Source organism: Vidua macroura, unplaced genomic scaffold, assembly GCF_024509145.1.
Source record: "Vidua macroura isolate BioBank_ID:100142 unplaced genomic scaffold, ASM2450914v1 whyUn_scaffold_107, whole genome shotgun sequence".
NCBI classification, from domain to species: Eukaryota; Metazoa; Chordata; class Aves; order Passeriformes; family Viduidae; genus Vidua; species Vidua macroura.
Genome location: NW_026530542.1, coordinates 314542 through 326705, shown reverse-complemented (window position 1 = coordinate 326705; position 12164 = coordinate 314542). Strand labels below are relative to the sequence as shown.

Below are 12164 nucleotides of genomic sequence, written 5' to 3'. Positions count from 1 at the left end.
GACAACCCAGGGCGCACGGGGACCACAGTCCCGGGAAAGCCCGGGGACGCCGTCCTGGGGCCGCCGGCTTGCCGGGGGACGCGACGTGCAGTCCCCAGGGCCGTGGACCGTCGAGGCTGCTGGGCGCCCCTCCGGAGCCCACGGAGCCCTCTCCCGTCCTAGTCCGTGCCCAGCGGGACGGGCGTACAGCCTCTTCCAGCCGCTCGAGCCCAGGTTGTCCCGGGCTGTCCCGGCGGCACCCCGGACCCCCGTGAACGTGCCCGTGGACACCCACGGTGTCTACAACCCGCGTGGGCGCGGCACGGCCCCGCACGGCTCCCGCTGCCCTGGAGCGCCCAGTCTGGGCTGGTGCCAGGTGTCGGAGGTAGGGATGGACCGGGGGTTGGAGGGGTTGAGGGATGGGGGACAGAAGGAAGGGCAGGGGGTGCTCGGACGCTGGCGGGGGCCGGCTTGACGTGCCCACGGCCAGAACACGGGCACGCAGGGCTGGTGCTGGCCCGGTCTCGGCTGGGACAAGACTGTCCCCATCATTCCCTGCCCGGTCCGGTTGTGGGTGGGTGTGAAGTCCCCAGTGTGGGGCCCGACGGGCCGGGGGGCCTGAACTGAGTCCCCCGTTGGGGCGGGAACCGGGGGGGGTAATCCCCCCGCCGCGGTTTCCCCGGACCAGTCATGCGGGGCTGGATTAGCCCCGCTCGCCCGTCACGGCCCGGGGCCGCCGCTCACCAGTTTAATTCAAGGACGGACAAAGCCCGGGACGGCGGCGGCGGGGGTGGGGGGCTCGCACCGGCACCCACCCGCACCCCTTCCCCCGGCCCGGGAGGAGCCCAGGGCCGAGCCGGGGTCTGCTCCAGCACGGCGCTCCCGCCTCCCCCGCCCCGGTTCCCGGCCGGGCCGGGCCGTGTCCACGCCCTCGGGCCTCCGCCCCGTCGGGGCTCCCGGGGCTGAGGTCAGCGGCCGCGGGGAGGCCCCGGGGCGCGGCTGGGAGGGCCCTGCCCGGGGCTGTGCCACCAGCGGCGGGGCGCAACCACGGCCCTCGCCTCCCCCGCTCCATCCCGGGACCCTCCGGCCCTCGCACTCCCTGCCCGCTGCCCCGACCCCCCGCTCCCCCCCATTCTCTCTGCTGCAGCCCACGGCGGCCCGATGCTCGGGATCCCCCCGGTCCTGGGGTGCCGCTGGAACGGTTCCCGCAGCCGTCGGGGCGGCCGGTGTCGCCCGGAGCCCCCGGGGTGGCCGCCGGTACCTGCCTGGGACCGGGGGGCATCCGTCCTGTCCCGTGGCGCCGTGTAGAGACGGACAAGCGGACAACCGGGACAGACGGACGTGGGAAGCACCCGCGGGTTCCCCGTGCCCGGTCCCGGCCCCTGCCCTGCCTGCGAGCACCGGAGCAGCCTCCGTACCGACGATATCGGCACGGTGCGGGGGTGCTCAGCCTGTGCCCCCGTGACGGTGTGGGGGTCCCGGTCCCCCGTGAAGCACAGAGACCCCTCCCCGGTCGGGACTCTGCCGCCCCGGTGCTCATGGCGGGGGCGGAAGACCCGGGACCCCCCCTCTCCCCACATTCCCGCCCCGCCGGTGCGGCTCCCCTTCGGACGAGGCTCTGCCTCCCCGGTGCGGGTCCCGGTGCCCCCAGGAACGGGATGATGGGGGGGGGGGGGGGACACTCGCACACGGGGACCCCCCCTCAGAGCGTCCCCCCTGCGCTGCTGCAGCCGTTGCCATGGTAACGCCTCGTGGCTCTCGCGATCGCACCCCCCCCCCCCGCTCCCCCCGCACCCCCCCCTCCGCCGCTCCCCGCGCGCGCCCCCGGTCCCGGGGGGGGGGGGGGGTTTGCGGGAAGCGGTGCGGGGCGGCGGGGTGGGGGGGGGGCACCGGGCGCTCTCGCGAGATCGGCGCGATCGGGGCCTCCGCTTCCGGCGGCGGGAGCGGTGCAGAGTCAGCGGCGGCGGGGGCGGAACCGGCACCGGCACCGGCACCAGGTGCGGGGGGCCGCACCGCTCGGGGATGCGGGGCGCGGGCATCGCCGTGGGGTGTGCGGGGGTACGCGGCCGGGGGGGGGGGGTCGGCACCGCACCGGCGCGGGGGGGGCTGCAGCGCCTGCCGGGGTGCCCGGTGCGGCGGGGGCGCGGAGCCCCGGCGGGTAGGGGTCGTACCGGGGGCGGGGGGGAGATGCGGTGCGGTGCGGTGCGGCGGGCGGGGGCGGGGGGCAATGCGCAAGGGGGGGGCGGCGCAGTGCGGGGTGGAGAGGCGGTGTTTTGGGGGCGCGCTGCGATGGGGGGGGTGGTAAAGAGGGGGAGCGGTGAATTCGGGGGTCCCGGGGGCGCGGGGGGCTGCACACGCTGGGGGGGGAAGGGGCGCGCTGCGGTGGCGGGGGGCGATGGGGGCCTCCCCCTCCGGCGAGGCTGCGGAGGCTGGGGGTGCAGAGGAGGGGTCAGGTCCGGGGGGGCTGTGCTCCTCTCGAGGAGGGCGACAGCCCTGCCTCAGTTTCCCCCGGCGCTGGGCTGTCCTTTTGCGGGGTGCAGCGGGGGGCGGCGCAGCATCCCCATCTTTGCAGCTCCCCCATATCGAGCTGCACACAGAGACACCCCCGTGCGGTGCGCGGCCCCCTCCCCAGCCCCTTGCCTGGGGTCCCCCAAGCCCTGCATCCCCCCAAGACGTGAGGATCCCCGATTCCTGCAGCCCCCCGCTGGCACGGGGGACCCCTCAGCTCCACCCCTGCAGATTTCAGGGCCTCCCCCAGCCTGCCCCATGCCCCCGCAGGATCCGGCCTCGGAGCCAGCGCCGCCGTCACCATGGGCAACATCTTCGGGAACCTGCTGAAGAGCCTGATTGGGAAGAAGGAGATGCGGATCCTGATGGTGGGGCTGGACGCTGCTGGGAAGACCACCATCCTCTACAAGCTCAAACTGGGGGAGATCGTCACCACCATCCCCACCATCGGTGGGTGAGGTTGGGGGGGCACCGAGCAGAGACCGCTCCCCCACCTGGGCTCCTTCGAAGGGGCTGGTGGCTCCCCGTGCCTCAGTTTCCCTCCACTGTCGCTCCCCGCAGGGTTCAACGTCGAGACAGTGGAGTACAAGAACATCAGCTTCACCGTGTGGGATGTGGGTGGGCAGGACAAGATCCGGCCCCTCTGGAGGCATTACTTCCAGAACACCCAGGGTAGGTGTCTCGGGGGACAGCGTGGGGGGACTCGGGGATGCAGGGTGGCCACAGGAACCCCGTCAGTGCCCGCTCCTCTCGCCAGGGCTGATCTTCGTGGTGGACAGCAACGACCGGGAGCGGGTGAACGAGGCGCGGGAGGAGCTGATGCGGATGCTGGCGGAGGATGAGCTGAGGGACGCCGTCCTCCTCGTCTTCGCCAACAAGCAGGTGGGTCTGGGGGCGGGGAGGGCCCTGTGGTGGGGCTGAGACATCCCCAGGGTGTCAGGGCAGCTATCTGGTGTAGGACTGACTTCCTGTGGCATCAAGGCTGCTGTCAAAGAGGCTGTGTGACAGAGCCACGTCCATCCCTGGTGCCACAGGTGGCCCCAGGGCCATCCCCGTGGCACCAGGGCTGGTCTTTAACGCGGCTCTGGCCATCCCTGTGGTGTCAGGGCTGGTGTCTCACATCCCCATGGCAGATGCCCACTCCTTCCTGTAGCATGATGATGTCCCCTGCGGCAGAGTTGTGCCCACCCCCGTGGCACCAGGGCTGCTGCCAGCCCCCGTGGAGGGCTCGTACCCATTCCTGCAGCACGGGGCCCCTGTGTGACCTCCCTTGTCTGCTCCAGGACCTGCCCAACGCCATGAACGCAGCGGAGATCACGGACAAGCTGGGGCTGCACTCCCTGCGCCACCGTAACTGGTACATCCAGGCCACCTGTGCCACCAGCGGGGATGGGCTCTACGAGGGCCTCGACTGGCTCGCCAACCAGCTCAAGAACAAGAAGTGAGGGGGGGTCCCCCTGTGCCCCCTCGGCCCCCCCTGGGCCGTGCCAGGGCCCCCCCCCAGCCGCCTCCTCCCTGCCCCGGTTGGGTTTTGCTTTCTTCTGGCACCGGTTGCTGTGGGGTTTTTCGCCTTTTTTGGGGTCCCCCTGGTTCCCCTCGGATCTCGTGTGTGCGTGCGTGGAATTAGAGCTCTATATAACGCCCAGGGGGGCAGGGGCAGAGCCCCGGGAGGGTGGGATAGGGGCTGGGGGGGCCACCTCAGCACTGCCCTGCCTGGGGGGGCCGGGGACACCCCGTCCCCATGCATGTCCCTGCACCCCTCGCCTTCCTCTGGACCAAATGTGGGGGCAGCAGGGCCATGGGGGATATTTGGGACTGTACACCTCCCCCTCCCTCCCAGCACCCCCTCCCGGCCCCACGAGCCCCCCCACACGTCCCCGGCCCCCCCCCATGTCACTTCGAGGCAGGTCTCCTTCCCGCAGCGTGACCCCCGCAGAGGGGAGAGGGGGGGGCACAGGGCTGCCAGGACCTCTGTGGTCCCCCTGGCCATGCCCCCCTCCTCGCCCTGGCCGCCTGCCCGTCCCCCCCCCCCCGTCCCCCCCCCCCATGCCAGCATAGTGATTGTATGTCCCTGCCCCTCACGGACGGACAGTGTCCCCCCCCACCCCGTACTGTGCCCCCCCCCCCATCCCCAGCACCGTATTTATACCCCTGGTCTGTGCTTGGTGTGACGTGTCGCTGCGGCTCTGCCCTGTCCAGGGACGTGTGTTCTCAGCCCCCCCACCCCACCCCTCCCCAGCCCCCCAGCGCCTGAGACGGTGGGTGACCTCCCCTGACCCCCCCCCCTTGGATATTAAACATGTTTTATGTAGCTCTGCCCCTCGTCTCTTCTTCCGCAGCCCCCCCCAGCGTGGGGGTCCCGCGGAGGGGACGGTGATGGACAGCCCTGGGCTGGCTTTAATTAGAAAGAGCTTAACGGGGCGGGGGGGGGGGGTGAGGTGGGGCTGGCAGGGGGCGAGGGGGCCACCCCCCCCCCCCCTTCCCAGGCTCATCTTTAGGGGAATATTGGATGAAATGGTAAATCCCATTAGCGCTAATCCCAGCTGGGGCGTGGGGACGGTGCCAGTGCTGGGATGGGCGCGAGTGGGACTTGGCCCCCCCCCCCCTTGCCACCCCTACCCCACGTCACCCCCCCCTGCATGGGTTAAGGGGGACTGAGTGACATTTGGGGCCAGCACTGCCATCCCATCCCCGTGTCCCCTCTGCACTGGTGGCTGGGGGGCTGTTGGCCGTGTCTGTGACACCAGGGGGATGTGCTGGGGGCTCCCTGGTGGCTGGGAGCTGCAGAGCCAGCACCAGGGCCCGGAATGGGGGTGACCAGGGCCCAGCACTCCGGAATGGGGTGACCAGAGCCAGCACCAGGACCCAGAATGGGGGTGACCAGGGCCCAGCACTCCGGAATGGGGTGACCAGAGCCAGCACCAGGGCCCGGAATGGGGGTGACCAGGGCCCAGCACTCCGGAATGGGGTGACCAGAGCCAGCACCAGGACCCGGAATGGGGTGACCAGGGCACCCCAGCGGGTTGGGGGCCGTGGAGATGACATGGGGGAGCTCCAGTGCAGGTGACCAGTGCCCCACAGTGGGTTGGGGGCCGTGGGGATGATGCTGGGGAGCTGAAGCGGGGATGACCGGGGCTCTGGGAGCTCCATCGGGGGGGGCTCAGTGTGGATGACCGGGGCTCCCCGGTGGGTGGGAGCAGCGGAGCCGGCACCGACGCGTTCCCACCGGCTGGACCGACGGCTTTGTGTGGCGAGGGCTGACCCGGCGCCCCTAATCCCATTAGCGCCCCGGGCCCAGCCGCCAGCCCGGCTTCCCCACCTCTCGGCAACCGAGGCTGGTATGTGGGTGCGCCGGTGGGGCCGGCGTGCCGATGCCGTCGTCCGGGAGCTGCGCCCGGCGTCAACGTCGTCACCACCCTGGAGCTGCACCGGGGCCGGTGACACCAAGGAGGCCGTCCCCGCGGACACGGGGCCGGAGATCCCGGCTGCCCACCGTGTGCCGGTGTGACCCCGCGGGACCGGGGGGATTCCCTGTGTTCCCGGCTCTGCCCTAGGGGCTGGGTGTCTACAGGGACGGGGCTTCTGGGGCAGGTTCCGTCCCACCGGGCTCCAGCCGGCCCGCGGGCCCCCAGCCCGAGCTCGGGGCTCGGCTTCCCTGGTCCTGCACAGCCGAGGCTGGAAGAGCTGCAGAAGTGCCAGGAGAAGGAATGACCTGCACCCGTGGGGGGCTGGAGAAGGGTTCTGGACCCGGGGAGGGGTCCTGGGCCCCGGTGCGTGCCGGTTTCCCCGGGCTGTGCTGCCGCCTGCTGGCACCGGCGGCGCCAGGACACCGGGGGCTGCACCCAACCGGTGCCTGGGACGCGTTCCCCGGCCGGGACCCCCGCCCGGACCCTCCGCTTCTAACCCCCCTCTGACCCTCACCCGGAGCCCCCGCTCGGTGTGGGCCGAAGCCGCCGGGACGGTCCCCGGGCGGGGGCGAGCCCAGGTGCCCGCCGGGGTCCCCACGGAGCGCAGGCGCCCGCGTGGCACCGGGCACCGAGGCAGCGGCCGGTCCTGAGCATCCTTCCGTCCCGCAGCTCCGCTGGGGCCCGGAGCAGACGCGGGCGCCCGTCCCGGGGCCGGTCTCGGTGTGGGGGCGGTCCCGGGGGAGGGGCCCGAGGTGGTGGGCGGTCCCGGTGCCGGTCCCCGTTCCTCCGCCGCCAGCCCGGCCATGCCGTTCCCCGCCGCGCTGCTGTTCTTGGCACTGCTGCTGCCGCCGCTGCCGCTCTCCGGCGCTGCCGAGAGCGAAACCGAAACCGGCGCCCGGGAGCTACGGCTGGAAACGATCGTGAGCCCGGGGGACACGGGGCAACCGGGGCTGCGCGGGAGGAACCGGGCACCGGGGACCCACGCGGCCCCCTTGGGCAGGCAGCTGAGACCGGGGCGCGACCGGCAGGCACCGGCGGCACCGGCGGGACACAGGGCACCGGCGGGATGGTGCCGCTCGGGGGGCACCGGGGAGCCCGGCCTGGCCACGGGGCGGCGGGGGGGAGACACCGAGAGGCCCGGGCTGCGGCGGGGGGGAGCCACGGGGCACCGGGAGGACCGGGCTGCGAGGGGAGGGCAGCGGGAGGACCGGGCTGTGGCGGAGGAAGGCGGCGCACCGAGGACGGGGCGGCCGGGTGGAGAGTTCGGCTCTCGGAGCGCTCGGGGGGCCCGTGGGCGCGGGGGCTGCGCGGACCCCGAGGGGAGGGGGCTCCGTCCCGGCTCCCCGTGACCTCCCCGTTGCAGGTGTCCCCCCCCGAGGGCTGCACGGAGCTGTCGGCGCCGGGGGACACGGTGCACATCCACTACACGGTGCGGCGGGAGGAACACGTCAGCACTGCGCTCCGGCGGGCGGGGCGGGGGGCACCGGCACCGCCGGGGGGGGGGGGGGGTCTCGGCCGGCACCGGGGCGGTACCGGGGGTTGTACCAGGGTGGGCAGTGGGGCGGTACCGTGGTGGAACCGCAGTGAGCGTAGGGGTGGTACCGGGGTGGGCATGAGGACGGCACTGGGCTGGACAAGGGGATGGTGCCATGGTGCCGCTGAGACTGGCATGGGGACAGCCCCAGGATGGGCTCTGGGTGGCACCTGGAGTGGCACAGGGAGACACTGGGGCTGGCATGGGACAGCCCCAGTATGGGCATGGCTGGCACTGGGGTTAGCCCGAGGATTACTTTGGGATTGCCCTGGCACTGGGAGCGGGCAGGATGTCCCAGAGTGACACGGAGTGTACCGGGACTGGGATCGGCACAGGGAGGGGCACAGGGACTGGGATTGGCACAGGGATGGCTCAGGGTGGGGGGCACCGGGACTGGGATGAGCACAGGGATGGCACAGGGAGGGTCACAGGGACTGGAATCAGCACCAGAGCAGCACTGGGAACACGCTGGCAGCCACACAAAGTGCCAGGGCTGTGCCCCCAGGGGTGACCGTGGCAGTGACTGTGGCCGTGCCCCCCACAGGGCACCCTGGAGGATGGCCGGATCATCGACTCCTCACTGAGCCGGGACCCCCTCCAGGTGGAGCTGGGCAAGCACCAAGTCATTCCTGGTGAGTGAGGGGCTCAGGAGCAGGGTCAGGGGTGACCCCGACCAGCCCCACTCACCCTCGCCCCACTCTGTTACAGGTCTGGAGCAGAGTCTGCTGGACATGTGTGTGGGGTAAGTGCAGATGGGGGACACGGGGGTGGGCGGTGTCCCCCCCCCCCAGTGTCCCCACCACAGTTTGTGGCACCAACACTCTCACTGTGGCAGGGAGAAGCGCAGAGCCATCATTCCCCCTCACTTAGCCTACGGCAAGCGGGGCTCCCCCCCCACCATCCCAGGTGAGCACAGCCCTCAGGGTCCCCGTGGGGTCTCTGTGGGGTCCCCGCTCAGGCTGTGCCCCCCTTGCAGGTGACGCCGTGCTGCGGTTCGAGGTGGAGCTGGTGGGGTTGTCCCGGGCCAGTTACTGGCAGAAGGTGGTGAACGAGGTGGTGCCACTGCTGTGCCTGGGGCTGGTGCCAGCACTGCTGGGGCTCATCGGGTTCCACCTGTACCGCAAGGCCAGCAGCCCCAAGCTCTCCAAGAAAAAGCAGAAGGAGGAGAAGAGGAACAAAGCCAAAAAGAAATAAAACCTTCCCCTCGGCATCTGCGGCTGCTCCGTGGCTGCTCTTCCTGAGACAGTGATGGGCACAGAGCAGTGGGGAGGGGCTGTGCACCCCTCAGCTCCCTGCCTGCTCCAGGGCCTTGATGGGTCATGTCAGACCTGAACAGGAGGTGACAGACTCAATGAATCCCAGAAATAAGACCCTGGAGCACATTTTCAGGCAGTTTTGCTCTTTTAAGGCATATCCAGGCAGTGACAGTCCCTGAGTCCCCAAACACCAGGGAGACTGCCAGGGAGCCTCAGCTGGAGCTGGTGGAGCCAGGAATGGGGTCCCAGTGGTCGACCCCTCCCCAGAGGCTCTTGGGGTGCACCATGCCCCGTGTCCCTGAGCGTGGCTCCCCCACCGTGTGGGGCTCATTTCTGGGGATGCGACTTTTGCTTGGTGGTGAGGAGGGGGTGGGGGTCTTTGGGCACATTCTGGTTGACTGTAGCCCCCGCCAGGTACTGCTGGAGCAGCCTACGCAGCTCCTGGTTCCTGTCTGCCAGGGCTGCCCGTGCCCGCTCCAGCCCCTTCTCCTCCAGCTTCGCCTTGTTGAACCGCTGCCAGAACCGCTCCAGCCCCATGTAGTCCTGCATGGCCTGGGGGGGAGGCAGCGGGGAGACTTTGGGGTCTCCAGCCTGCCCAAGCACCAGCTGGGGGATCCCCAGGGCTGGATCACAGCCCTTGCTCCCTGAGGGCTGCGGCGGTGCCTCCTCTCACCCGTGCCAGGGGCTCGCTGGCGGTCTCCTCCAGGACACTGCGGGCTTTTTGCTGCTCCCACTCGGCCAGGGAGGAGGGGTAGAAGGGCAGCACCTTCTCCTCCTCTGTCTCCAGCCTGCGGCACATCTCAGCCAGGCGCAGGATGCGCTGGGCCTGGGGGGGACGCCGGGAAGGGCAGGTGGGAAGGGGCAGCAGGACACTGGGCACGGGGACATCCCCACGCAGCACTGCCCAACTCACCTTCTCCACCACCTGCTGCAGCACCTTGAGGGTGGCACTGCACTGGCAGGTGAGCGTCACCAGGTGGGTGTGAGCCGTGGCCCCGGCCTGGCCGATCTGAGCCCGGAGCTTCTGGAGCTTCTGGAGGGCGTGTTCCCTGTCGTCCCGGATGCGCTGGGTTTGCTCCTCGCTCTCCTGCAGCTGAGCCACGATCTGGCCCCTAGTGCTTGTAACCATGTCCTGGTGAAACAGCAGGAAACAACTGGGGAAAATTCCTTCTTGGAAAGGGCGGCCCAGCTTTGGAATGGGCTGCTCAGGGCAGGGATGGAGGCACCGTCCCTGGAAGTGCTCAAAAACCAGGTGGGTGTGGCCCCTGAGGATGTGGTTTAGTGGTGGCCCTGGCAGTGCTGAGAGAACAATTGGACTTGATGGTCTTAGAGACTTTTCCAGCCTCAAGAATTCCACGATTCCATGGCTCAGGCACTGCTCCACAAACTCCTGGGGGGCCCCTGCTTAGCCAGGCTCCGGCCTGTTGTCACCTCCTTGCCAGTGCCGGGTTGGACTTGATGGGCTTTTCCAACCTCAGCAGTTCCATGGAAAATGAGTGACCCCGCTCCCACATCCACCCAGCACCCTGGCAAAACCTGGAGCTTCTGCAGCTTCTTCGCCTGCGCATCGATCTCGCAGGAAGTCTTCTCACACTTCCTCTTCAGCTCCTCAAACTCCACCTTCTTCTTCTCCGTGGCCTGGGCGTAGCTCCTCCGGGCTGTCTGGATCTGGTCCCACAGCCCCTCCAGCCTGGCCACCAGCTGCAGCCGGCTGTACTGCTGATCCTGCCAGCACTGGGGACACACAGGTTACACCCTCAAACCTCCCCTGCCAGCCCTAAGAGCCCCTCGATGCTCCCTTGTGCCCCCCTTGCCTTGTTTTTGATGTCGTCCCGGGCGCTCTGGAAGTTCAGCAAGGCCTCGCGCTCGTTCCTGGCGTGATCCCGCTCCATGGCCAGCGCCATGTCCCGCAGGCAGCAGCTCTCCCACTCTTGCTGCTCCAGCATGGCCTTTCTGTGGGCACACAAGGCAGGGCAAGGGGCTTTCCTCCCTGGCAGAGACGCTGCGGGGGTCCCCGTGGGGCCAGGGGAGGCCCAACTCCATCCCAGGAGAGCCCACGGGTGCCACTGCTGCCCCGTTCCCCTTCTCCCCCTGAAATTCCACACCTCTCAGCCTCAAACTCGGCCTTCAGGGCGCCCACCTGGGCACTAAACCCCTGTTCCAGGTAGCCCAGGCGGCAGCGCTGGAGGTGCAGCAGTTGGTCTGTGAGGTGCAGGTGGCTGCGCAGGGCTCGGTTCTGCTGCTCCTCTGCTTCCTTCAGCTCCGTGACCAGCGCCTGGGGAGTTTGTGTGTGTGTGGGGGGGGGTCATGTGTGTCCCCTGGCGCCCCCCTCCCCGCCCTGCCAGCCCCACAGGCACCTCAGTGGCGCCGTCCTTGCAGTCCATGACCCGTGTGAAGGTCTGGCTGAGGATCTCGATGTCCTGGCGCAGCTCTCGGTCCTTGGTCTTGCGCTGGGCCGAGCGCCAGAGCGTGCGGACCTTGTGGAGACCCCACCTGCTGCTCTGCTCCTCCCGGGACAACTTCTCCTGCGGAGGGGCCGTGGCAGATGGGCAAGGGGACAGGAGCGGGCTTGGGGCTGCCTCTGGTACCAGGGCACCCCCGCCCTGGTGGGGATGATGGGGGCATTTGCTGGGGAAAAGTGGTTTGGGGGCTCAGGGGGGTGGAGTTTGGAGGCGATCAGGGGTGGCTGCAGCAGGGTCCCGGACCTGCAGGAAGCGAGTGAGCAGCTCCCGCTTGGCTTTGGCCGCCTCCTCCTCAGCCAGCGCTTGTTTCTGCAGCAGCAGCAGCTCGGCCTCGGCCGCCGTGGGGGCAGCGGGACCGAGCCCCGCCATGGCTGCAGAAGGGGACACGGCAGGAGGGGTCGGGGGATGGCCGGGGTCTGCCTGGTGGCCCCTCCACGGCCCCCCACCAAGGCCTGTTCCCCCTGCCCAGACCCCCCCCCCCTCCAGCCCCCCGCACCATGGGGTACCCCACACCCCATAACCTTCTGCCCACCCCCTCCTCCCTCCCCAGGCTCCCCCAGACCCCTTGCCCCTCCACTTAGGAGTACCCTCAGACCCCACCAACCCCTGCTCATCCCCTCTCCCCTCCCTGGGACCCCCCAGACCTGCTTCCCTCTCCCTCCCCAGGCCTCTCCCAAGGCCCATTCCCCGCTGCCCATCTCCAGAGCGCTCCTAGCTCACCCCGCTCCCTCCCACGCTCTCCCAGCGCCCACCGCCCCTTGCCCACCCCCCATCCCCGCCTCTGGGGTCTCCCTTCCCCGCTTTGGGGTCCCGGCCCCGGTACCGGCCCCGCTCGCGCGTCCCTCCGGTCTCCCGGCAACGGCCGCCGCTCGGGGGCGGGGCCTCGCGGCACTTCCGCCCTGAGCCGCACGCGCGCCCCCTGGCGGGCAAAAGCGCGCTCGCACCCCCCCAAGGGGCGGGTCCCGCCCGTTCTGCCTCGCCGCTATTGGCCGGCGCTCCGGGATTCCCGGCGGTGATT

At 70.3% G+C, this 12164-nt stretch overlaps 3 protein-coding genes across 3 annotated transcripts; 2 read left to right on the top strand and 1 right to left on the bottom strand.

The window, feature by feature from the left end:
* The first annotated feature begins 1845 nt into the window (after nucleotides 1–1845).
* Nucleotides 1846–4798, top strand: ARF3 (ADP ribosylation factor 3). The gene is made up of 5 exons (XM_054004674.1): nucleotides 1846–1976; nucleotides 2758–2937; nucleotides 3049–3159; nucleotides 3245–3369; nucleotides 3771–4798. The coding sequence occupies exons 2-5, from the start codon at nucleotides 2790–2792 to the stop codon at nucleotides 3930–3932; spliced, it is 546 nt and encodes a 181-aa protein (XP_053860649.1). The 5' UTR covers nucleotides 1846–1976; nucleotides 2758–2789; the 3' UTR covers nucleotides 3933–4798.
* Nucleotides 4799–6656: 1858 nt separating this feature from the next.
* On the top strand, nucleotides 6657–8638 carry FKBP11 (FKBP prolyl isomerase 11). Its single transcript, XM_054004636.1, has 6 exons — nucleotides 6657–6814; nucleotides 7258–7323; nucleotides 7973–8060; nucleotides 8137–8170; nucleotides 8264–8334; nucleotides 8405–8638. The coding sequence occupies exons 1-6, from the start codon at nucleotides 6698–6700 to the stop codon at nucleotides 8620–8622; spliced, it is 594 nt and encodes a 197-aa protein (XP_053860611.1). The 5' UTR covers nucleotides 6657–6697; the 3' UTR covers nucleotides 8623–8638.
* Nucleotides 8639–8915: 277 nt separating this feature from the next.
* CCDC65 (coiled-coil domain containing 65) lies at nucleotides 8916–12007 on the bottom strand. Its single transcript, XM_054004634.1, has 9 exons — nucleotides 11970–12007; nucleotides 11390–11517; nucleotides 11042–11209; nucleotides 10790–10959; nucleotides 10499–10637; nucleotides 10221–10418; nucleotides 9598–9816; nucleotides 9358–9510; nucleotides 8916–9236 (listed from the first exon to the last, which is right to left on the bottom strand). The coding sequence occupies exons 2-9, from the start codon at nucleotides 11513–11515 to the stop codon at nucleotides 9012–9014; spliced, it is 1398 nt and encodes a 465-aa protein (XP_053860609.1). The 5' UTR covers nucleotides 11516–11517; nucleotides 11970–12007; the 3' UTR covers nucleotides 8916–9011.
* Nucleotides 12008–12164: the final 157 nt, after the last annotated feature.